General features: G+C 36.2%; 3 protein-coding genes across 3 annotated transcripts; 1 reads left to right on the plus strand and 2 right to left on the minus strand.

Annotated features, from left to right (window-relative positions):
• Positions 1–300: 300 nt before the first annotated feature.
• LOC129294768 (uncharacterized acetyltransferase At3g50280-like) lies at positions 301–2,013 on the plus strand. The gene has a single exon (XM_054933250.1). The coding sequence runs from the start codon at positions 407–409 to the stop codon at positions 1,835–1,837; it is 1,431 nt and encodes a 476-aa protein (XP_054789225.1). The 5' UTR covers positions 301–406; the 3' UTR covers positions 1,838–2,013.
• A 5,771-nt stretch (positions 2,014–7,784) lies between these two features.
• LOC129294115 (WUSCHEL-related homeobox 5-like) lies at positions 7,785–8,731 on the minus strand. Its single transcript, XM_054932247.1, has 2 exons — positions 8,423–8,731; positions 7,785–8,336 (listed from the first exon to the last, which is right to left on the minus strand). The coding sequence occupies exons 1-2, from the start codon at positions 8,670–8,672 to the stop codon at positions 8,173–8,175; spliced, it is 414 nt and encodes a 137-aa protein (XP_054788222.1). The 5' UTR covers positions 8,673–8,731; the 3' UTR covers positions 7,785–8,172.
• Positions 8,732–13,687: 4,956 nt separating this feature from the next.
• Positions 13,688–15,263, minus strand: LOC129294659 (probable aquaporin PIP-type 7a). The gene is made up of 4 exons (XM_054933114.1): positions 14,860–15,263; positions 14,478–14,776; positions 14,230–14,370; positions 13,688–14,146 (listed from the first exon to the last, which is right to left on the minus strand). The coding sequence occupies exons 1-4, from the start codon at positions 15,194–15,196 to the stop codon at positions 14,054–14,056; spliced, it is 870 nt and encodes a 289-aa protein (XP_054789089.1). The 5' UTR covers positions 15,197–15,263; the 3' UTR covers positions 13,688–14,053.
• Positions 15,264–25,055: the final 9,792 nt, after the last annotated feature.

Genomic DNA, 25,055 nt, shown 5'->3' on the forward strand with positions numbered 1-25,055 from the left:
TCAATAAAAAATAAAAACCCACCAGCATTCAAAGTACATAAATCAAGAAACCTTACTTCGCAGGTTAGGATTTAAAAATAAAAGGGATAAATATTAAAATATATATATATATTTTAAAGAGACAAAAAATATATAATATTTATATAATGTAAAAAAAATTTAAAAAATTTGGGGCGGGGGGGCCACGGGCCTGCTCGTCCCTAACCTCCGCCAGTGCCACGGCTACAGGCCTACCTTATAATCTTATATATACCCCAACGCTCTCGCCTTTCTCTCTCACCTCCTCCCCAAGTCCTCTCACCTGTTCGTTACTCCCCATCGAGAGGCCCCGTGTACGACCGAGAAAACCATTCCATTTCCAAATTTTTGTGTATCACAACTCACAAGAATTTTGAAATTCCACAATATGCCTTCTTCTACACCCTCTCTGGTTTCCAAATGCACCGTTTTCCCTGACCGGAACTCCACTATCGGAGACCTCAAGCTCTCCGTCTCCGACCTTGCCATGCTTTCCTGTCACTACATCCAGAAGGGTTGCCTCTTCAACCTTCCTCCCGGTTCTCTCCCTTTTCATTCTTTCATTCCTCTCCTCAAGTCCTCTCTCGCTCGCACTCTCTCGCTCTTTCCTCCTCTCGCCGGCCGCTTGAAGACCGATTCCGATGGCTATGTCTTCATCGACTGCAACGATGCTGGCGTCGATTTCGTTCATGTCACTGCCACCGGATTCTTCATCCACGACCTCTTGGCCCCGCCCGATGTCCCCGAATCTTTCAAGGAATTCTTCGCTTTTGACAGGAAAGTTAGTTACTGCGGTCATGTCAGCCCGATTTTGGCTGTTCAGGTCACCGAGCTCGCAGACGGCGTTTTCATCGGCTGCTCCGTCAACCACGCCGTCACAGACGGGACCTCCTTCTGGAATTTCTTCAATACTTTCGCCCAAGTCTTCAGAGGAGTCGACAATATTTCCAAGGTGCCGGACTTCCGGAGGGAGTCCGTTCTCATCTCGGAAGCGGTGCTCCGTTTGCCAGAGGGTGGGCCCAAGGTCAACTTCAACGCCAACGGACCATTGCGGGAGCGAATTTTCAGCTTTAGCCGCGGAGCAATTCAAAAGCTGAAAGCCAGAACAAATAACAGGAGGCGGACAGGCAACCATAACGGGGATGTCATTAATGCTTTAGAGCTGACGGGGAAGCAGCGAAACGATCCTTTCCAGGAGGAGGACAGGATAGTAAGGTCCAGGGTCAAGAGTGCAGTTGCTGAAACGGGGGAGATATCGTCGTTCCAGTCGCTTTGTGCACTACTGTGGAGGGCGGTAACGCGAGCCAGGAAGATGTCAGCGTCGAAAATGACAACATTCAGAATGGCGGTTAACTGTCGGCAAAGGCTGGAGCCCAAATTAGATCAGTACTACTTCGGGAATGCGATTCAGAGCATACCGACGTACGCGTCCGCAGGCGACGTAGTGTCAAGGGATTTGCGGTGGTGCGCGGAGCAACTGAACAAGAACGTGAAGGCGCACGACGACGCTACGGTGAGGCGGTTCGTAGAGGAGTGGGAGAGGAACCCGAGGTGTTTCCCCCTGGGGAATCCTGACGGTGCATCCATCACCATGGGGAGCTCCCCGAGATTCCCAATGTACGACAATGATTTCGGGTGGGGCAGACCCGTAGCGATTCGGAGCGGTGGGGCCAACAAATTTGACGGGAAGATCTCGGCTTTTCCCGGCAGGGAAGGCAGCGGGAGCGTTGATCTGGAGGTTGTGTTGGCGCCCGAAACCATGGCGGGACTGGAGTCGGACTCGGAGTTCCTGCGATACGCGTCGTCGTTTCTGTTATGATGTGTTTGACCTGGCTGCGCCTGTTTCAGCATGTGGAATTCGTATTTTTAATTTAATTTTTGGTCTGTGTACGTACTAATGTCTAATAAGTGTTGTGGTTATGCTCTACTCTCTCACCACGCCTCTGTACTTATATTTTGCCCTTTTTTTTTCCTCTGTAACTCAAATAGTAAACTTCGTCGGCACTTAATCTTAACTTCAATTATTGACATTTAATTATGTTATGAGATAATAATATTAAATCATAAATAAATGAATTTAAACTCTTAGAATTTAATGTAGAAAAAAATATTAAAATATTTCTCTTATCTTTTTAATGTTGTTCTAAACTATTCAAGCGAAAGTCTTGCTAGCTTGAATTTATCTATACAATAGTATAATGTATTAAAATGTGAATAATTGAAGCCAAGGTCCAGGAGTGAGAGAGTAGATAAAACGAGGAGAGGAGAATGGATTGATAGAAGGCAAGAAGTCTGATTCGTGGGTCTCGGGATTATGCACAAGTTCGCGTTCGTCGGATTCAATCGGAATAACTTGTTTTTGGTGTCAAGGAGGATTGACAAAAGAGGAAGAGGCCACACACCAGAGACAGTCTAATCTTCTGGAGTTAATAATTGGCAGGATGGATTAATGAATAAGGCAGTAATCAAATTGTGGTCACACGCGGAACTTGCTTCGGTTTGACCTCTCCAGGAGGCTTATTACATGAGCCCTTTCTACTTCTATATTTTCTTTCTTCGGCCAAACTTTCTACTTTAATTCAACTCCCCTCTTTTCCGTTTTCACCCAATAAAGCCCTTTGGGGTTTATTATCGAGGGCTTGGTATTTACAAGCAAGCAAAAAACTACCTTCTCTCCCTTCCTCTCAATCTTGTATCACCAGCACGATGCCCGCTTAATAAGACTATTTTTATTTCACATACTTGTAATTTTTTATTACTCCTTCTTTTCTTTCACATGAATCTCAATTTTAAAAAACACATAAATCAAGTAAACATTAAAGAATTAAAAGTCAAAAATACCCAACAACTTTCTCTCCAACCGAATATCCTCAAATAAAGAAAGGTGTAATAATTTTCAAGAACTTATTATAATGAATGCAACGTTTTTCATTCTACTAAATTTACTTAATATTCATTAACGTTGAATATAAAAAAACAAATATAAAGTGCAAAAATACTCAAAAAAATTTTCTCTAACAACTTTTAATATTTTTAAATTAACAATATTACATGAATATTCATCAACTTTATAAAAAAAGTCATATAGCCAAGTTTGGCCATAATAACTAGGGCTTTTGGGTTGGCCCAATACTCAAATTATTAAATATTATTTTATTTTTTATACTTCTACTTTTTATCTTAAAAAAATAAAATTTTTAATTTTTATCTTATTTTATTTTATTAATAATAAAAAATTTGAGTATTTGGGCAACCATCACTCAGATTTGCACTTAGCTCAAATTTTTTTTGAAACTTATTCGAGAAATTTTCTAAACTCTCTAGTTCAATCCTAAAATTTTTTAAGTTTATTCAAGTTGGTATACGGAACATAGCTTAAATTACTGACTCTAACATTTCTCAATCAGTTAAAATAACTTGACACTAACCATAAAATTCCAATAATAAAACTTAACAAGTTGAGAAAGGTTGGCATGTTATATAAAATTAATGGGTATCCATAAATCATTATTGATTTTGGAATACTAGGAGCCCCTAGAGAAAAAATTATGAAAATTTTTGTGCCTTATATTTATTTGTTGTTTTTTTAGCGGTTAATGTTAACAAACGTTAATCAAATTTAATGGAATGGTGATTATTACACTCATTATAACAAGTTCACGAGTATTTTTATTCATTTGTTCACTTAAGGATATTGAATGTTCCTAAAAGAATTGTTAGATATTTTTACCCTTTAACCCAATATTAAAATGCATGTAATATATAAAAATTAGTTTTTTTTTCTTTTCATTCTTACACTCCATTAAACATCAAGGAAAAGAGTGCATTTTTAATGAAATTATGTATCTAATGAATTAGTTAATTGTCTTTAAATTAATTAATACCATTTTTTATATCGATCTATCCCTATTTAATATATTGTCGATCTCACTCAAGTTAAAAGTAAATATTTGAGTGGTTCATTAGGTATTTAAAAAAGACTTATTCAAACTAAAACTATCTTATATTTTGAATAAGCAATGTTTGGAAAAATGCTTTTTACATTTGCAGGGAGATGGCAGTGGGTGAAGGGGACGGATCCGGGATTAAGGCATGTGTGGATGTTGAGGAGCTCTGAGGACGGAGGGGGTGAAAGCGAAAACCCTCCGGACAATACGCATCGTCCAAACAATCCCTGCGAATAGCGCCAAAGAGACCGCCGAGGCGAGGAGACACCGTCCAGTCCTGGCGAGGGATAGGATTTGTGCGGAACTATGAATGCGTTTCTGTCGGATGTATCTTGGATGGCAACTATCACATTGATCGGATTTGGATGCGCTTCTTCATAATAAAACCCCTCGCCACTGGAATCACATTCATGCACGAAGGTACCTTCTCTAGCCAAAATCCCAAGTTCAGATGTACTTCGCTGCACGACGCCAAGGTGGATGCAAGTGTCGACATTTAACGTCATGAAAACAACACAGATTTACAGTGGATTTCCTTGACCCTGAGATATTCGCTGGAGAGCCCAATTAAAGGTCACTCATGGATTCAACACCGGCACAGGCCACAAATCGAACATGAACAGAGATATGAAATTTCATGAATTGCACGGAACCAATCAAGCAGCTAGAGAAACCATGACAGCTTGACGAGAAGAAAAGTCCAAATTGAGCAGCTTAGCCCATTTGCACGCCAGAGGAAGGCTACAATTTCGCTATCCCGTCGACATATACAATATTTATTCTTTTGTGCATCTCGGACAATCCAAACAGGCTACCTCGGTGCAACGAACCCAGCGAGTTGAGTTCATAGCACTTGTATATGGAAATTAAATGACGGTAGCGTATACCTTTCATTTTCAATTCATATGGGACTTTTACCGCCCACCCTTTCATGTACCTGTCCTATTATTCAACATATTAATACATAATAACATTCCTACTTTCTGAATTCTCCTACTCCAGAGCGGCCACGGCTCCCAATTCCGGCCATTTTTTCAAAATCATCATTTGAGCAACCTCTCAATCCCATGTGCTTCCTCTGCCAATTTTATACATCTAAAATCACTTTACATTCTACATTTAAGCATAATATAAATATGTCCAGATAATTTAATTTAGGGTAAACATAATTTTTAATCTTTATACTTTATTCGCATTTTGTTTTTAATCTTTATACTTTTTTTGATATTTTAAATCCCTATACTTTTGTTTTTTATTATTTTTTATTCCTTTATAAGCAAACTATAGGGATTTGGAAGGACCTAAAATAATAAAAAATAAAAGTATAAGGACCTAAAATAAAAAAATATATATATATATATAAAGATTAAAAGCAAAATGTGAGTAAAGTACAGGAACTGAAAGTTATAGTTACCCTTTAACTTACATTAATTCTACAAATCATATTGTATGTCATAATTTCTCCTCAATTGCACAACCATCCATGGATAATTTCATTTACTATTCTCACTGTTAGGCTTGACATCTCGGCTAATCTCAGGTGGTTTAAATTAATTAATTACCTATATAAAAGTAATTAATGTGCGATAGATTTTATAGGATATTTGATGAAACTCTGGAAGGATAGGAGGTCTTGTGAACTAGCTTCCTCTATTGCTAACTTAAATAAACTTGGCGCGAGCTTAATTGGATGGGGGCAAAAAAATCATTCAGCTTGATGTTGATCAAGCTTTTCGTTACTGAAAAATATCATAACTCTGGATTTCGTCATGCTGCTTAATTATGTACCTTTGAAACTGCTGTACTTTTCAACCTTGTTCCCTGTGTTGGATTTCGAACAAGAGACGTTTTTCTACGTTCCTTCCTGTTCAGCTCGATCATTAGTGAGAAATACAATTCCATTACAAGCTCAGTTTAACATGATTCTTACGCTCACCCTAAAACCTTGCTGGGAATTAAGATCAAACACCAGTGACTGGGATAGAGTAATGGTGAAACTTGTATTCAATCCGGGTGCTCTTAGAGCTCTGAGCATTATATTCTAGCCCCAGATTTTGAATATTCCAACCTTTCATGTTTTTTCAGCATCTGAAACCAATCGATCATATTTTAAATATAAGAAGGACGTCAATCACAGAGGAAGAGTATATCTATTTTCTCCAGTGCGGTAAGAACTCAACAAGATTCGGAGTATAATGGAGGACACATGTCCACCTTGTTAATCAAGTTGGCGAGTGCAATTACACTTCTGCAGAGAGATGTTAAACAATCTAGAAGGTAAATTCAAACCCCCGAAAAAGCAAAAAATAAATTTCAGATTTAACATGGTTTTATGATACTAACCGGCAAGGGCCCTGATCTGGTCAGATCAGCAACATTGACACAAAACGGCGGAAAACAATAATGGAGGAGACCACATCACGCCAAGCAATACGTATTTCTTGAATGTCTTTAGTCATAAAATGCTAAATAACAACGCCAAATCTGCATTTACCACGAGATACTGACCTGTAGGCAGCACAGAATCTTGTGGTTCAAGGGAAGCTTTCTTGCATCCAAATCTCTCCGGGGCTGCGACTTCTTCACTCATCTGCATGAAGAGTGAAAAAGCTGTCTTTTTAACTTCAAAACTGTTCTGAAATTACCATTATCAAATATTTTTTTTTTGTGTGTTCGAAAGTAATTTTTTAAAAACATAAAATTGAAAGCCCAATCAAACCAATGTTATTGTTGTTTTGCTTTCAGAAGTAGTTTTTTAAAATCATTTTGCAAAATGGAAATTTTGCAAAATGGAAAACAAAATCAAACAGTCTGCCGATTTGGGCTTTTCTTCTCGGCTGGACAATAAGGGCCCAGCCCATTCATTACAGGACTCATCTCCGTTTTTGTCCTTGCTTCATTGTGTCTCTCAGCCAATTGAGCCCGGATATCTTGGGACCACCATCGTTCTTCAGGTCACCCAAATTGTCATCCTCAGTTCACCTTTTTGCGTTTTTTTTTATTTAAAATTATATTTAAGTTTCACGAAAAGAAATTTATTATCAAGGTCTTATAAATTTTGTAAAATATTCTCTAATCTCAAATTTTATATATTGACAATGTAACTAAGGCCCATAACAATTTGGCAATAATCATTTGTAACTTTTTATTACAAATTGTCATTTCTTTTTATAAGTTGTAAACAGCCGTTATTCATCATTGATACTACTGGTCAAGTTGTCAATATGCAGAATTTAGGATTTAAGAGTATTTTATAAAATTTATAGGATTTCTCAAAAATAAACTTTTTTTTGGGACCTGAATGTAATTTTTTTTTTCAGGGACTCTTGGCACAGTAATGATTGTACTATTTTTTAAATAATTACTTACATTTTCCTTATCATAAAATTTTTTCAATGATCAATTAACTTCTAAACTTTGATGGTAAAGCCACAACTTGCCATACTGTGACATGAAGGACTTGAAGGTGGTGGTAGTCGCCAATTATATTTGAGTTTAATCCTAATAACTGTTCAAATTTTTTAAAATTAGCAGGTAAAATATTAAAATTTACTATACCTACATATATTTTTTTTAGGTGAGAAAGGACATTTGTCAGAACTCAGGCACTCACAAAAAAAGATCCATCAACATGCCCACTTCCCACCCAACCCATGTTTCTTTATTTCTCACTGGTACACGTATCAGAAAAACCACCGTGCGAAATTAAGTGAAAAGCAATTTTAGAATTGAAACAAATTCTATGATATCCTTATCTATATCCACCAACGGGCAGTTAATTATTAATCACAAGATAAATAAATATAAACGTATCTGACAATTAAAGGAAATTTTCCAGCGAGAAAGTTGAGCTTACGGCGGCCACGAAAACTAGCGTTAGAGCACCGGCGTTGCTTTTCATTCCGACAAGAACAATAATTGGGATTATACAGAGAGAGATTTAATTTGCAAAGAGAACAAGGAACGACATTCCCAGCTTGGTGTTCAAACTATTGTGGTGCGCGCAAAGTATGGGTCGTCTCGTCAAATTCAAAGAACAGGAGGAAGCAGACCCGAGGCAGGAGACATTTGCGATGCCAAGCACGGCAAGCATTAATATGTTACCATACAATGTACATGCACGTTCCCAGGCGACATCTCTAACTTCATTCATAACATATCCAACGCACATAAAATCAAGCATTATTTGGAATACGGAAAGCACGTGTTAGAGAAAGCTCAAGCGGAGGTCCAAGGGAGGTTGCTCCGTTGATTCGCCGGTATGGTCCCTGCAATTAGCATGCACCCTCAGCTTCCCCATCTGTGATTCTCCCAACGAGTCCAAGGGGAAGAGTTGAAGCGTCTCCGGCGCCGCTGGATTCCCACTACTCTCTGATCAGCCGAATATGAACACAAACAAATTAGGGCATGAAGATGAAAAGAGGGGGGGTGGAGATTGAGATAAATAATTAAAGTACTTGGTGAAGACGATGAATTGCGACGTCGGAGGCGTTCGCGGGCTTTATGGTTCTGGAACCAATAGAAGACATTCTTGCTCTCGATGTGGCCGTAAAAGCTGAGGAGAGAGGAGATGTTCTGGATCTGGTCGGTGGTGGGAGTTCGGAGACCAGAGGCGAAGAGGTGAGTCAGAAACCTGAGCTGGTCCGCTGTGGGATTCCAACGCCCGCACTTGGTCCCGCCGCCGTCACTCCCACAAAAGCCTGACATCCTTCCCTCTCCCTTCAACACATCTCTCCCCTCCCCTCCTCCTATTTATGCTCCCTTCTCCTCAATCATCTTCTCCCCCCCCCCCCCAAAAATCAAAATTAACTCCTGTTCTTACTAGCTAACCAATTAATTAGGGGTTTATCAAATTCTTAATTATACATGTAACAGCCTGATTAGAAAGGATCCTGGCCTTTTTTTCCCAGGGGATCATGCTCTTTAATTAATCTCTTTGTGTATTATAAAATACAAGAAAAATTAATCATTTTATCCCTTTGCATTCCTATAGTTTGATTTAGTTAAATTTTGCATTGAATTTTGACTTAGTTAAAACTTAGTTTTTATAGTTTTGACTCTTACAATTTAATTCTTAATATTTTATTTATTTAAAATGCTAGTCCGTGCATTTTTAAAAATAAAATTATGAAGGAAAAAAATGTAATATTAAAGCTTAGTGACAAATGGCTAATATAAGGACAAAGTTCCAGCTGAATCAAATCATAGAGATTCATTTTTTTTTTTGAATTAAAGTTCAAGAATAAAAAATATAGATACCAAATGATTTTTTTTTCCAAAAAGATATTCTATAGTCTCACAACAATTCATGAAACATAAACAGCATGGCTTAGTTCAGATTTTTTATATGTCGAAGTATGCGATCGTATCTAGTTCTCCCCTCAAAGTTATTTTTGCAGGGAGCAATAAGACCGGCCATATGTTTGTAATGCGTGCGTCTGGTTTGAACTTTGCGAACGTGGGATTGAACAATATGCGGATTTGATCCCGGACTAATTATAATGAGTCTAGTATTTTGTGCAGAGAGGTGGAAATTGGAGAGATAAAGACATGCGTATAAAAACAGCGACTGTTCAACGCTTCGGTCATAGAGCAGACAACATGTAAGTTTCACTGATTCTTGTTAGAGTCTAGTTTATTTTATTACAAGATCCGCACTTCAGATTTTAATATACCTCCTCGAGTTCATCTGCTCACAGACACAATTGTGTTTTTCAGTAAAGTATGCGATTGCCGCTCAATATTATATTCTATGTACTTTGTTGCCTTTATAATGTGTGCTCGAGTAATCTATAGTCTAAATTACTTTACATCCATAACGCTTGGACATAATGATAAGAAAAATCCAGGACCATCAGGACGTGTGAGGTAAACCGAACTTTGTTTTTAAAAGAAGCGGCTGTATGCTAAAGAACATGTAGAAATGGTTAGAAGGTGATATATATATATATATATATATATGAGTGATTAAGTTTGAACATTCTCAAAACATGCATGACATGATCGCCAAAATTAAACTTAATGATGGCATGTGAAAGATATGATGCCGTTTTCCTCTACAAAGTTAAATTCAGTTCAAAATGGTAATTTATAGATGAGATTATTGTAGAGAGTGCATACGTGACTATGAGTTTGAAAATCAATGTCTCCCGTAGTAAGCAAGATTCATGCGTCCCAGTTTTTATTTTTAATTAATAAAAAAAGAAGCGATTGGTGCAACGACCTTGGATGTTATAGCATGTTCACGAGTGTGATGCTGCGTGTTGATTCATGCATGGTACTAGGGGGGTCTCCAACTCCTAGGTGCTTTCAGACTGAAGCGCCTGTTAACCTATCTGTGCATGTTACGTTACCCAAACTGTACGTGTGGAAGATCGTCCTCATCGATGTCCTCTTGTCCATCGTCTCGTCACTCTGGCAGTAAAGCATTCATTTGTTTCTGGGATTTTTGGGCCCAGATCATGAGAGATCGAGTCAAGAAGAAGAAGACATTGAAGATTGCGAGGGAGAATTTCCACTACTTTACTATAACTACATAAGCTAGTGATGAATTTATGCAGCAATATAATGAAGAGTGTGAATCCAAATCAGAGCATAGGGCGGACGTACGCCTATGTTGACTAGCATTTTGAAATTTGAACCAATAAATTTATGCCCATTGAATCATTTTCAAACATCCAGAAAAGACAACAAACGTACAACTTCGAATAATAATTCAATGTCCATGATCCATATATTTGTATATATATTTATGTATATGATATAAAAATTCTAATATAGATATAATTCAATATTCATAAATTATAAACAGTAGAACTGATAGAGTATAAGACTCAATTAATCGGGGTTAAAAGTTGAACGCGAAGGGGTGAGACAATTCCAAAAGTGGGCATGAGTGCATAGAAAGAGGGCACGCGTGAAATCTAGAGCACAGCCACCGCTTGGGATGAATGAACGTTACGTTGAACAGCGCGCGCGCACAATGCTCTCTTGAATATAATATAAGATGCTCCCTCCTGGCCCTCTCCCTATGACCGGAGGGAAGAAACGAGCGAGCAATCAGTGGGAAAATCAGAGCAGATGGGTCCCAGTGAGCAAAACAATGCGGGTAAAGTTCTGAACAGGGAGAGCTGGAGGCTGAGGTCCCTCTAAATAGTAAATATATATAAAAGGCTTGGGCGAATATGGTGAGTGATGTTGAGGGTCTCTATGTATACGTGTCTGTATGTCCCCTCCCACAATCTTAGGTTGCTATATTTTTTTCCCAACCAAACAGCGGGCGTATTTGAATAAAAGATTAACACCACTGGAGCCAGGATTCTGACCTCCCAATTATAATTAATCAATTAATTACTGTGACAATGACGCGGAGCTAAATGTTCATCCCCGTTTTCATTTTCTATTAGATTATATGGAGATTTTGCTTCATTCGTTTTGTGTAAAAGCTCGGAGGGGACAACGATGATCACAGAATATGACTGCCGCCATTCACTATCGATGATTAATTCCATTTCCATCGAGACGGAACAAATTGACCCTTCGGCTGCTAACAGGTCATTTGGGTGTATGGACAAAACATTATCAAATTCTGTTAGTTCCATAAATAACTCAGCCCTATTATGTATAATAGAATTGAGATGATGAATAAAATTGGTTCTGAACTTGAGAAATTTCACATTTCCACATGCCATTTCTTGGATTGAACGTAACCCCACACTATTCAAAGGATAAATAAGAATCAACGCTGTTCAAGACAGGAAGGGATTTATTTCCTTTTGGTTTCCAAGCACGACGTGACCAGGTTTGGTAAGGATAGAGGCGGAGTTGCTTGAGCAAGATATCCGAAGGTTCACTGAGGTGCTAGGGCAGCGACAACTTCAAGAAGCTTCACTTGTTAGGTTGCTTTGGCCCAAGAATAGCAACAAGAAGAAATTAGATTGAACCAAGGCTCACAAGGATGCGACACTCAAGCAAAGGATTGTCCAAATTAGGACTCCTTTATTTTTATAATAAACCAGGACTCTTTAAATTTGGTCTTTTGAAGCCTTTCTGTTGCTCATGCGCTACACTTTTAACTTTATTTGTTATGAATGCAAAAAAAGTTAAAAGAAAAACAAAAAAGGGGTATCTCGATGACACTATTTTTTTCTTTTTTACCACATTTTTTAAGATATACTATTTCTATCCAGCCACTGCCAAATATTTGGCCCCTGATAGAATTAATGTCAGCGGATGTGTGATGTGCTGTGGGCCTGGGGACCAAGCTAAGAGTCTCTCAACTTTTTATTATCATTATTAACACAGTAATCAGATTGTATATGTATAGCATTGGGCTTTGCCCTCATGTTTATCGAAAAACAAAAAACCGGGGGGGGGGGTTGTATGCGAATAAGTGGACAACGGTCAAAAATAAATTGTCCATAAAAATAAATGATAAAACAAATTGGGTTAAAACAGCTTTTCCTTGCACTTTCATAATTGTGGATACAGATACTCTTACTCTCACACACACAGGTACATAAATTTAAAAAAGGGGGATGATCTTGTTAATTACAAAACGTAAGTAATAAGATAAATATATCCTATGATTGTAGCTAGAATTCCATCGAGTGCTTTGAATATCGAAGGTTATGAGCCAGAAATGATTCACCAATGGTGAAATGGGTGTGCTCCAGATCTGCGTCGTGAAATAGAAGCGAGATCGGCGTGCCGGTATTGACGAGATCAGATCAGAAAGGGTTATCTTATCGATGAAGGATTCCGTTGAAGGCCTTCTTGCTCAAAATTCAATCACACATGCTTTTTTAAGTTTCTTTAACAATTTGAGTAAAAATTCAAGTGATTATTTCTCAAGGAAAATTGTGACCAATTTGATTGAGACTTTAGGTAATATGCGTTTAAAATTTTATTGGCCAACGTATGCGTCCAAGAAATTGCTAAATATTATTGTCCAAAGAATTACCAAATATCTTTTATGTTAAGGAGGTATTATTGCCCAAAAAAATGAATGAGATGGTTTAAAATCCAACTAACTTATGGGTATAGGAATTAAAATTTCGAAATTCAAGAAGAAGTATCATATGCACTCATAATTGTTGGTTTTAAAATGGTCTAATCATATAGCTTTCAAAGATAAAGATAGAATCGACTCTAATGCAATTAGAATAAAATAAATGGATATCAATGTTTTTTTTTTTTTACTTGTGCAAAAACTATAGGACAAGTAGAGGCAGTCTTTTTTGAGTCACATTAAATATATAGGATCACCTCTAGCAATGGAACTTTAAACATGGATTTGTTATTTCATGAGATATAGTTCTTTTTACTAGACCAGAGTCATTACATTTTACTACCAGTTTAAAGAAGTAGCATGCTTTTCTCCCAAAAAATAAATGAAAAAAGCATGCTGTTTAGAAGTTAGTAATTAAAATGAAAATTCAACCTTTTAACTCAATTTAATTTCAGTCAAACCTCCTAAAATTTTACAATTTCACTGCACACGTGGTAAGTTGAAAAAAAACTAAAGAGCTTAATGAAATGATTTTATCATTCCTAATAAAATGAACAACTAACATATAAAAAATAATGTCTGAGTAAAAAAAAATGTAAAAAATGAATGACCTCAATACCTGCAAGTTCTGGATAAACTGATAAAGAACCTTGCTGACCGACACGTATTGTGCTCGAGGGAACAGGACAACATTTCTTTACAGTGAGGACACTAAGAGAAGAGCTCCAAACACGGGAGATACACAACGTGTTCAGTTTCTGTTCTTTTTGAAAAAAGTTTACAGATACACAATCACAGCAATACATCAAAAGACCCCCCAGGCCATCTTCCAACTCAAAAGTGGATGAAAACCGGCCCATCCACCACCCCCGATACCTTTAATCAACATCACCCAGAAAAGAAACAAATTCCATTCTTTACATGCGCAAAAGGACATTAAGAAGACCCATCATCATGCCAAAAGTAAAAAAAAAAAAATCAAAAAAGAAACAGCGGATGAACTGACGACGACGATACCCGCAGACTTGAAGGGATGATATGATGAGCTTCAACGTTTACGAACCCTTGCACCCATTCATTAATTGGACTTGAAGGGAATGGCTCTGATCACCACCTGGTGGTACAAAGCTGCAAGAGCTGCTCCCACGAACGGTCCCACCCAGAAAATCCACTGTTCCATTACGAATCAGAGAGTTTCCATAAATTCAAGAAATTTAGGAAAATGAAAAAAATAGACAAAAGAAATTGACATACGTGATCATCCCAGCCTTTGTCCTTGTTGAAGATGATGGAAGCACCCAGACTACGAGCCGGGTTGATACCGGTGCCAGTGATTGGGATGGTGGCCAGGTGTACCAAGAACACAGCGAACCCAATTGGCAAGGGTGCCAAAATCTGTTTCGGAAAAAAATCGGGTGTTAAATTCTTGAATGTTGAGCGTGCTAGCTAGAGGCGTTGAACTGGAAAAAAAGAAGAAGGAAACGGTTGATGGGGTGACTAACGGGGACGTGGGAGTCTCTGGCGTTGCGCTTGGCGTCGGTGGCGGAGAAGACGGTGTAAACGAGAATAAAGGTGCCGACAATCTCAGCGCCCAGGCCATCCCCTTTGGTGTAACCAGAGTTCACGGCATTGGCACCGCCCCCGTTGAGGGTGTATCTGGCGCTGCCCTCAAAGCCCTTCACCACACCGGCACCGCATATGGCACCCAGACACTGCATCACCATGTAGAACAGCGCTCTCGTCAGCGACAGTTTCCTTGCCAGGAACAGCCCGAAGGTCACCGCCGGGTTAATATGACCGCCTGCGTAATTGCAGATCAATGCTAGTTACAACATGAGGTAACTTCACCTCCAAGGAAAGGGTGCGAGTACTTGAGATGGTGACCTGAGATGCCAGCGGTGCAGTAGACGAGGGCGAAGATCATGCCACCGAAGGCCCACGCGATTCCTTGAATGCCGACGGTCGTGCACTTGGACTTGGCGTTGCTCACGCCCATGACTGTCAGGACAGTGATGTAAAGGAAGAGAAAAGTGGCCACGAACTCGGCTATCCCTGCCCTGTAGAAGGACCATGATGTGACCTCGGAGGGCTCGAACAGCGGCGCCGGCGGTGGCTCCTGGTAGTCCTTGCCTCCGTCCTGGCTCTGAGCTGCCGTCCCGATGGGCTGCCTCTCCGGGAACTTGTTGGCTCCCAGCGAAACGTCTTGCTCCTTCCCCTCCATTTGCTATTCTCGTTTAGCTTTCAAGCTCCTCGATCTGTGCGAGCGTGTGCTTGTAGAAGTGAGACTGGGGCCCTGATTCTGTAGAGTGAGGGGGCTCGGGTGCGGATTTATAAGCACAACACTAAGCGGCGGGGCCCATTGGCCAAGTTTATTTAATTTATTTTATTGGCCAAGTTTATTTAATTTATTTTCTTATCTTTCTGGCCGTCCAATCATTTGCCCGTTTATTCGTTAAACTTGTATATTAAAGCTATCGATCCAAAATAATGGCAGGTCCTTAGTTTCTCGCCTGGCACCATGGCCACCACTCATTGTATGACCGACCGTTTTGATTAAAATTGGACGATATAAATTGAATATTATTTTATTTCTATATCTTCACCCTGGTTTCTCAGGCACAGAAGAAATGAAGAATGCACGCACTGGGTCCCTGCCCCACAACTGTGTTGTGCTGTTATAGTGTGCAGGCATCATCGTGAGCTTCGGGAAAACAGGGGGAAGATAACTCAACAAAATTTGTTACAAGACCCCTGATCAATTTTAATGATTATATATGATTAGTATCATTTGTCAATTATATATCATAAAAAGAAATTATTATTCTCAATCTGAATAATATCGTTTGCATAACATTAAACTAACCTAGATGATTACCAAGACCGAACCCCTAATTTAAATGACATACCAACGACACCGTCAAAACGAACTTTTCACAGGGCTAGAATTTTAGATTTATGTTGGCAGTGGACAGTGGGAACGCACAGGGGCAGGTCAATTTTAGATAACGTCATATTCTCGGTCTCTCGTGTCATGACATGGTTTTACAGTCACTCCCCCATTACATTCTCCTTAAGTCACATGCATATGCTCTTATAGACTTGCTCCGAACTGTAATATAAATCATTGGTAATAAATCCAAGCTTTACAAATAATATTAATTAAAACTTTAAATTCTTAAAAATATTCACATCTTTTTATTTATATCCTCATTAAATATTATATATAATAATCTTGATAATAATAATTAAAATTTTAATACATGATATTTTCAAAAAGAGTGATAAATAAAGTAGGAGTCTAGTTAAAAAATATAAAAATTATTCAATATCTTATAGTTTTTATCAAGTAAAGTTTCTAAAAAATACCTTACATTATATTCCGAAAGGAAAATATAAATGATAGGACTTATATATTTAACTTGTACTTAATATACTTACATTAAATCAAATTATGATATGTGAATCTTAATATATTAATTTAATTAACAACAATAATTTATTATAAAAAATAATTTATAAAAAATTAACATTTCTTGATTTAATTGAATATGAGTATATTTAGTATATAAATTTTCCCCCATATAAATCCATCAATAACGGGAACCACTCATTTTCGCGGCCTGAAAAAAGGCTATTTTTTTATTTTACGTGTTCACGGGCATGAATGAGACAATGATCAAGGCTACGATCGGGGAGAGATTATACACATGGACACACGCATATGACGGCTGGAGAATGAGTGTAAGAAATTAAACCATGTATATATATTAAAAAATAATAGAGGATTGGTTGAGAGGGAATGAGTTTTTTTTTTTAAATTGTTTCATTTAAAGGCAATCTTATTTGATGTATAATTGAGCATTAAATTAATGTGAGCAAGAGGGAATGAGTTTGGAGATAAGATTAAGAAATGCAAATGAGGGGATTGAGCAGAGTTTGGAATAAAACAAGGTGACCGGAAGAAGGCAGGGCAGAGATCTGCCTGGCAAAACATAGAAACAAGAGCGCATGCACGTGGAGTGGGAGCGGCAATGGGCCTCCCCTGCTTTCCTTCTATGATTTTTGTTTTTTTAAAAGACCACAGAAAGAGGGGGGGCTACAAGCCCACTCCAGATGATGATGAGAGTCGTGGTTACGATATAATCATAAAATAAATGCCCCTTTTGTTATTGGGTGGCCAGCACATTATACATTATAATGTTATTTTTTAATTATTGTGGGTTTCAAATGCGTGTTTTTTTCCTTTATTTAGAGGCGGGGATAAAATTCAATTCGATAAGATGGGTGTCATTTTATCACGTACTATCATACAAATAATATTCTGCGAGCTGCGTCCAAATATGGTGACACTGCCCACTGATCACGTGACGCCACGATCATTCACGACGTACCGTCCAATGAATCAGCGCCACATATACTCGCTATCACGACTCCCGGGAACATCATCTCTTCTCTCTCTCTTCTCTCTCTCTCTCTCTCTCTCTGAATTACAATGCATCAATTTACTTTAAACCGAGGAAGAAATAAGTGAAAAGCAAGCCGGCTCACTTGAGGAAAATATATCGAAACGGCAAAACCTTCCGCGGGGTGCGTGAAGCAATTATGTTGATTTCCCCTCTTCAAGCAACATCTCAACGAGCATCGCAAACTATAAATTTGTATTATAAAAAGAATTCACGATATCCAGAATTCCCTGATGGCTAGAGCGCTAATATTAATATCTCAATTCATACCACTCAAACAAAATTAAGTAAGGCAACATATATATCTAAAAAATTTATGATTGATTGTGACTCCTCAATTACTTTAAACGTATGTAGGTAAATTTCTAATCTACTACACTTCCCATGGTTTATAGAGGATATAAAGATAATGGAGGGAGCAAAGAACATAGTGTATGTTGGTTATCAATTGATCAGCTTATATGAACCATATCAATAATAAATTAATTAAATATTTAATTGATTGATTAATCTTTCATAATCATTGACTCAGTCAGTTGATAGGTAGAAAATAACTGACAACTATAAAGTTATAAGTTGGGATTTTACTCATAGAGCTTACCTGTGTGATTCACATATTACAATTCACACAAGATCATAAAGATTAATCTATTTAGGTGTATTAATTAATGCTTTTGTACAACTTGAATCTCTATTGTTATTAGCAAAGTATACTACGCTAACCTAAAACCTTTGGTAGCTCCACAAGCTCTTACGTGTGATTGCGATACATAGAGGTGATTTGTTCATTTATAGCCTCCAACCATTTAAAAGAATGCATGCTAAAAATAATCACCTGATAAGATATTGGGTTTAAATTATCAATAATATTTGAATCAAATTCCTGCAAATACATCATGTAATCGTCAAGAATAACATACTTGTAAATCCTTTGAGATTGTCTTAGTTTAACAATAAGATCCTTATCGCCCTCCAAAGACAGTTCATCTTGGATTCATCCCGATAGATATTAGCAATCGAAAACACTGGCATGGAAATTTAAACCATAAATAAATGGAAAATTCAAGAAAATGTCAATAGAAATCTATATCAGTGGATTTAAAAACATGAGGGAACAAGTTCACGACTAAACAATTTGGTCTCATAATACTTAAAATTGGGTTACTGGATTTTCACCAATGACATGCAAACGCATGAAATTAATTATTTAAATTGAGACATTTCAAATTTAATACTCATAACCATGCTCTAATGCCATATATTAACATTAGTATTTCAATCTATCCTATTCAAATAAGATTAAGTAAAGTAATATGTGTACCCAAAGAACTCATGACTAACTGTGACCCCTCAATTATCTCGAATGTAGGCAGACTCACAGCCTATTAGACCCCTATAATTTATAGAGGGTATAGAGATAATAGAAAAAGTGAAAAGCATAGTGTATGTTGGTTATCGATTGATTGATTTATATAAATCACATCAGTAACTACTTTAATTAATTAATTAATTTCTCATTATCCTTAACTTAGTCAGTTAAAAGATAGAGAATAATTAACGGCTACAAAGTTGTAGGTTTAACATCAGGTTTATTTATTTGGTCCACATATTACAGTTCACGTAAAATCATAAATATCAATATGTCTAAATTTATTAATTGATGTAAATTCACAAATACTTATAGATATTCCAACATGGCGATCTATTCTTAAATTTTTGGTAGCTGCCTATAAAGAAGGAACCACCCTTGCCGGAGCATGAATCTTGAATCTAACACTCGTCAGATTTATATTCACAACTCCGCACCGCACGTGCCTGAGATGTAAAGCTCCTTATGTTGTCAACAGAAAAAAAAAACCACTATAATTCCTACTACATCTGAGCTTACCTTTTTTTTATACTTGAAAAAAAAATTGTGCACGATGCACAAAAACCTACCAGCGAAATAAGTTGGATTCCGATATCATGTAAGCCTCGTGCATTCATGGGACGCATAAATACATCGGTCATATAGTTGGGTTGGTCTTGTCTGGATGCTATAGTCCCAGCAAAGTCATCTGTTGGGTTGCGCGATGATATCCAGCACAATTAGGCTTGGCTCGCTTTATTTCATATTCTAAATTCTTTTTTCTTTGAACAAAACATATCCTAAATTCTAACATTAATTGTTTCATGCTATTCTTTTCATACTCCTCTTGTAATATGTTTGTTTTTATGGTTATGATAGAGTTTTTTTTATTCTAATTAATTCATTTTTATTTAAATTTTCAATTTCATTTTTTAATAATAAAGGTTAATCATAAGGTATTAATAACTAATTTTAAGAAGATATCACTAAACCCTCACCTTTCACTAAACCAAACTTGGCTTAGCTTGACTGGACTTAATTCTGATCAATTTGTTCAACGGGTCGGGCAACAATTAGAGTGTAAAGGGGTGTCCTAAATTAGGACTTATTCATCAATCTAACTATAATAAAGCAAGGACTAACCTAAAGAATTATCCTACGAGAGATTAACCTAAACAAATTCTTAACATGTATTTTCACAAACGATTCAATATAAAGGGATCCCAAGTCTTTAAAATATTCTAAGAACTCATATCATTCAATTAGACATATGCGGAAGCATGATAAAGGAAATACATCAACATGGGAGAAGAGCTTCCCTCTTTATTTTCTCTCTATGCCTTACTCTATAATACATATATACATATTTACGACATAACACTTGGCCACTCAAACCCTTTCATAACTGGCAGCGGGGGGCCAAGGTCTCAATTACATTTATCACAATGAGTATTACCTAATTATCATACTCTATATATCATCTATTCATCAATAGTCTATTGTATACATGAATTTCCCTTTTCATTCATATATAATTAATATCAACTGCTCACCTTTGGATATCAAAAACACAAGGGGAGACCATAACAATATTCAAGTTCTCAAATTAGGCAATATTAACTATTTCCACTTGCACAAATATTTTGGCCCGTTAATATAGCACAAGTATCAAACCACTTTCCCCAGGGCCCAAAATACATTTTCCCCAACACAAAACCTATAAGGCAAGTGGATCAATAATATATTATCCCAGTTGGCAATATCATAAACTAAATACACATATCAAAATAAAAAGAGAAAGGCCTACAGAAGTGATTACTATCACTTAGCATAATGCTTATTTTCTCTGTTCTTCTGAAATAAGCTAGCTCCTGTAATATGTTAAAAGAGAGGGATGAATACAACCACTCAGTATCCAAGGTATATCTAAGTTATACAAATGCATGATAATTAATCATGAATGCAAGTGGCCAATAAATTTATCAAGGTGACCATTCAAACAATCACATTAATAACATGTTAATCACATTAACATTTAACTCATGTGAATAATTTCAAGAATAAAGTCAAGTACAAAATTTGCACAAATAGCCACATATACATTATTCACATAATTACAACATGTTCTCATTTTTACAATTATAAGCATATTCTCAACATAGCCATCAATCACTCAAATGGCATGATAGTAATAATATGCATGATCGATCTCTTCCTTATATCCCCCCTTATTTCCTCTGACATGAAATCCAAGGGCCAACAACAGAAAGGGATCGTCCATGTGGTGAGACTACCCAAAGCCTTAATCATATCATGAGGGGCTATCCGGCCAGAGTTACCTTACTCACTTATGAATACGGTTTCTCCCAAATCACACACTATGGGGTGTCATACCCAAAACTAGCTCTACCCAAAACTCCAGGTAGGCTAGTAGGGCCAAGTCCTTAATAGGAATAATGCTACAGTACCTTACAGGGTAAGTAGCGGCTATAACCCCTAGGATCATTAGTTAATAGTCAAGTACCATATGGATTTTGTATAACCGCTAACTCCTTTACTAAGGCGAACTCCCGCCATATGATCATGCTTATGAGAAAATGCATTTCAAAAACTCATATATATAATTCAAAATTATCTCACATGCTCATCAACTTTCTTGCTCAACAAACATCAAGAATCATCATATTTCAATCATGCCTCTTGCATCAATTTTTATATTATCATACAAAACCACATTAGCATCATATAACACTCAACATGCTCATACAATTCATCACTGTGCATAATCCACAATTTATATCCAAGATTGTACACATAATCATCAACCATCAATCTCATTACTCACACCAAGTCATAATTAACTTGGTCACAAGTCATAGAGTCTCAACAAAGCCACATGCATTACAAACAACCATTTCAAAATTTAGATATATATATATATATATATATATCTTTTATTTCACCAACATAATTAATTAAGTAACATACAAATGTATAAAATAAATTTTCTCCGGTTACCTCAACCTTTGAAAGGTTAAAGGTTACCCCTCAAGTTACAACACTTCCAAAGCTTTCCAAAGCTTGAATGGTGTCAAAAGCAAATTAATCTATAATTGATCATATCCCAATGTGTCAATAATATTATTAACACAATTTTCACTCATACTCTAACACCTAAGTATTTATTTTATTTTATTTTATTTTTTTAAAACCTTAGTCTTAGCCTCTTAAGTTTTAAAATTTAATTTCATGTATTTGAACCTATCTACTAGGTTCAATAGTCTCCTTCACAATAATTTCATTCAAATAATTTTCTAATATCAAAATTTCCCTTTTTATTCCAAAAATTCACATATAAAAATACCTAAAAATTGCAAACTTGATTTCAAGCCCAGAATCATTATTTTATAGCCATAATAATTTATTTCTCATCTCAAATAATTATCTAAATATCAACAAATCAATTTATATTTTTAGATTTAACCAAAAATCTACCCATAGGGATTTAAGGATAAACTCAAATGCATCAAATTTCAATTCTATCAACAAAATAATACTCTAGAATATTTATTACACTACCAACAACCTCAATAATTATATTTACTCATCAAAATTTATCCCTCTTTCAAACCTTAGATTTTCTAAAATATCAAAATCTGCAGCTCAAAGGGAAAAAGGACTGAGAAAAAAAGTTTAGAACACTTACATAATCTTAAAATACTTAAAATCTCATCTGAAGTATCCTATTATGGAGCCCTATCTTCTACTTCAACTCTGTCGCAGGCGTCGCGCTCGCTGTCACTGTTTTCACTTTCTCTGTCGCGCGACCCGTCTTTCTTTCCTTCTCATTATTATTATTACAATAATAATAATAATGTACACCAAACATATGCATGGAAATTTCCGCCCCACCCTTTTAGTTTACTTTTTTTTGGCATTATTTACACCTCAACACCCAAAGCAAAAATTACTTCTCTTCCCCTCTTCAATTTTCAATTTATTTTATGTTCCTTTTTCCTTCTTCTTTCTTTCTTTTTTATAATAATATTATTATTACTATTTCTATTTACTATAAAATCATAACTTAGGATTTAATCTAAATTAAATCCAATAATAATATTCTAACTAAAATTATTTATATCTAAATATTTCTTCAAAATTACTCATTTGCTCTAAATTAACTTAATTAACCTTAGGTTAATTTTTAGGATGTTACATAGAGTGGATACCAGCTTAACTTAATGCGAAAACACTCATAACAATATTTGAAAGAATCGATCCTATTTGATTTATGGGAAGAATTGTAGAGTTATAAATAAGAAATTCAATTACTATTACTTTAATTTACTAATACATCCTTTTACATGTAAAATGTCACACGATAACATCTAAATATCACGAGCTAAGTCGTAAATAGAACTGAGTAGTAATTAGTTTTGTTACTTAAGGCTTTGCTATAATTCTCCCTAATTTCTCAACAGTGATTTTTGATTTTGTTTTTGTTTTTGTTTTGTATCAGGATGTCTCGTTGAGCAAATAAGTTTAATTAGATATTGAAATCTATAACACGTGCTATTTTTGTTTAATGGGTTTCGGATGGCCTAAAGGCCAACATCAAAGAAATGGAAATCGTGACATACAACTTAAGAGAAACAAAAACAAAAGCTGAAGTGGACTGTGCTTGCTATAATGCTGGGTCTTTAGTGTTTATGGAGATCATTTGAATGCTAAAGCTTCAGTAGGAGATCAAAATACTTTACACTCCATGCCAGTTAAATCTTGTGGCTAATGGACTTGCTAAACTCGACTTCAACAATGTTTCTAAATTGTATGACATGATTCCTCTTTCCTTGAGGACCCTGGGGCAGAAAGATCTTTTGAGATTTCAATCCCCAAGTTATAAATGCTTTTAATTTTAGGCTTTGACCCTCCTTGTCTACCAAAAAAACAAATAGTGTGTGCCAAGGGTTGACAAAATTGCCAGCAGCAACCAACATTATGATTCAATCTCACAATTTAAATCAAGCATGCACAAGTCTATAAAATATCAAAACACCATCTCTATTCATCATGTTCTTTCATAAATTAATTTATCATTATTTTTCCCATGTATAATTTCAACATTTAATCCTTCATCAGGCTAAAAATCAATCATTATCACTATGCTGAATGAATAAGAATACCTAATCAAAGAATATTTCTATCTCAACCTAACATAACGCTTCATATTTTATATTTGAGAAATTCTTTTATCTTTCCATACATCAATCATAATATTTAATTATTCATTAAACCATAAAATCATGCATTATCATGATTATATTGAATAAACATGAATATTCAATAATGGAGTAATTCTTTCTATTCTTTTAAGACCAATTAGTATAATGACAGTAGCTTCAATCATAATAACCATATTAGAATTAAAATCACAGCAATATACATTTGAATATAATTAAACAATATTTGATGAAAAGAAATTTTTTAATAGTTTAATTGAGACCCTATTCACTTACCCGTTAGGTTTTCAAATATAAAGCTTACTCTTAATTGATACTCTTGTATCAATGCTTGGTCTCTAATGCTCTGTTTGATTATAAAGAAAATATGGAGAGAAAACAATTTTTCCCTTGTTTGGATAGGGAAGAAAATAAAGTGTGGGACCTATCGTATTTTCCTTCTAACTTTTCTCTCCAAAAGTGGAGAGATTTTGTGAGAAAATTTTTTTCCACCATCTACCCTCCCTCTTCCTCTTATCTGTTTCATGCTCTGACTCTCCTTTATTTTCATTTTCATGTATCTTAGGAGACTGTCATCTTCAATCGACCCAGGCAAAGCGTGGTCTTTATCAGTGGCTTCGTCTTCTTCTTTGGTCAATTGTACCCTTCTTTTGAAAGAGCTCTTTGACCACTTCTCCTTTCTTGAGCAGGACCTTCTCAAGAAGTCTTAGGCCCTCAAGTTTAAGATTCAAACTTTTGACCACCAGACCAAGGTGTCACTTCACCAGCTCAAGAGGCACGAGGTTACTATTGATAGCAGCGTCGAGATCGCCCTCGAAGATGTCAACAAGAATAAGGAAGCAGCTTTACTGGTGCTTTAGAAAGGGGACTCGAATATGATAATAACGATGAAAATAGAGAGGTTGATAATGGGGATAGCTTGCTACTAAAGTTTAAATCCTTCTACCTCAAAATGGATGCCTTAGGATTTTAAGGTTTTATCATTGGCAAGAAGAAAGAATTGATAATGTAAAAATACATTCATAACAA

The sequence above is a fragment of the Prosopis cineraria genome, unplaced genomic scaffold (genome assembly GCF_029017545.1).
Source record: "Prosopis cineraria cultivar Desert tree isolate PC_DT_omini unplaced genomic scaffold, ASM2901754v1 PC15, whole genome shotgun sequence".
NCBI lineage: Eukaryota > Viridiplantae > Streptophyta > Magnoliopsida > Fabales > Fabaceae > Prosopis > Prosopis cineraria.

What these genes read in the sequence shown, in the direction of transcription:
- LOC129294768 (XM_054933250.1), top strand. Translation starts at nt 407, where the DNA reads ATGCCTTCTTCTACACCCTCTCTGGTTTCCAAATGCACCGTTTTCCCT.
- LOC129294115 (XM_054932247.1), bottom strand. Translation starts at nt 8,672, where the DNA reads ATGTCAGGCTTTTGTGGGAGTGACGGCGGCGGGACCAAGTGCGGGCGT. An exon ending in CAATTCATCGTCTTCACCAA is followed by an intron (nt 8,337 to 8,422) that starts GTACTTTAATTA and finishes TCGGCTGATCAG; the next exon opens with AGAGTAGTGGGAATCCAGCG.
- LOC129294659 (XM_054933114.1), bottom strand. Translation starts at nt 15,196, where the DNA reads ATGGAGGGGAAGGAGCAAGACGTTTCGCTGGGAGCCAACAAGTTCCCG. An exon ending in CTGCACCGCTGGCATCTCAG is followed by an intron (nt 14,777 to 14,859) that starts GTCACCATCTCA and finishes GCAATTACGCAG; the next exon opens with GCGGTCATATTAACCCGGCG. An exon ending in CCAGAGACTCCCACGTCCCC is followed by an intron (nt 14,371 to 14,477) that starts GTTAGTCACCCC and finishes TTTCCGAAACAG; the next exon opens with ATTTTGGCACCCTTGCCAAT.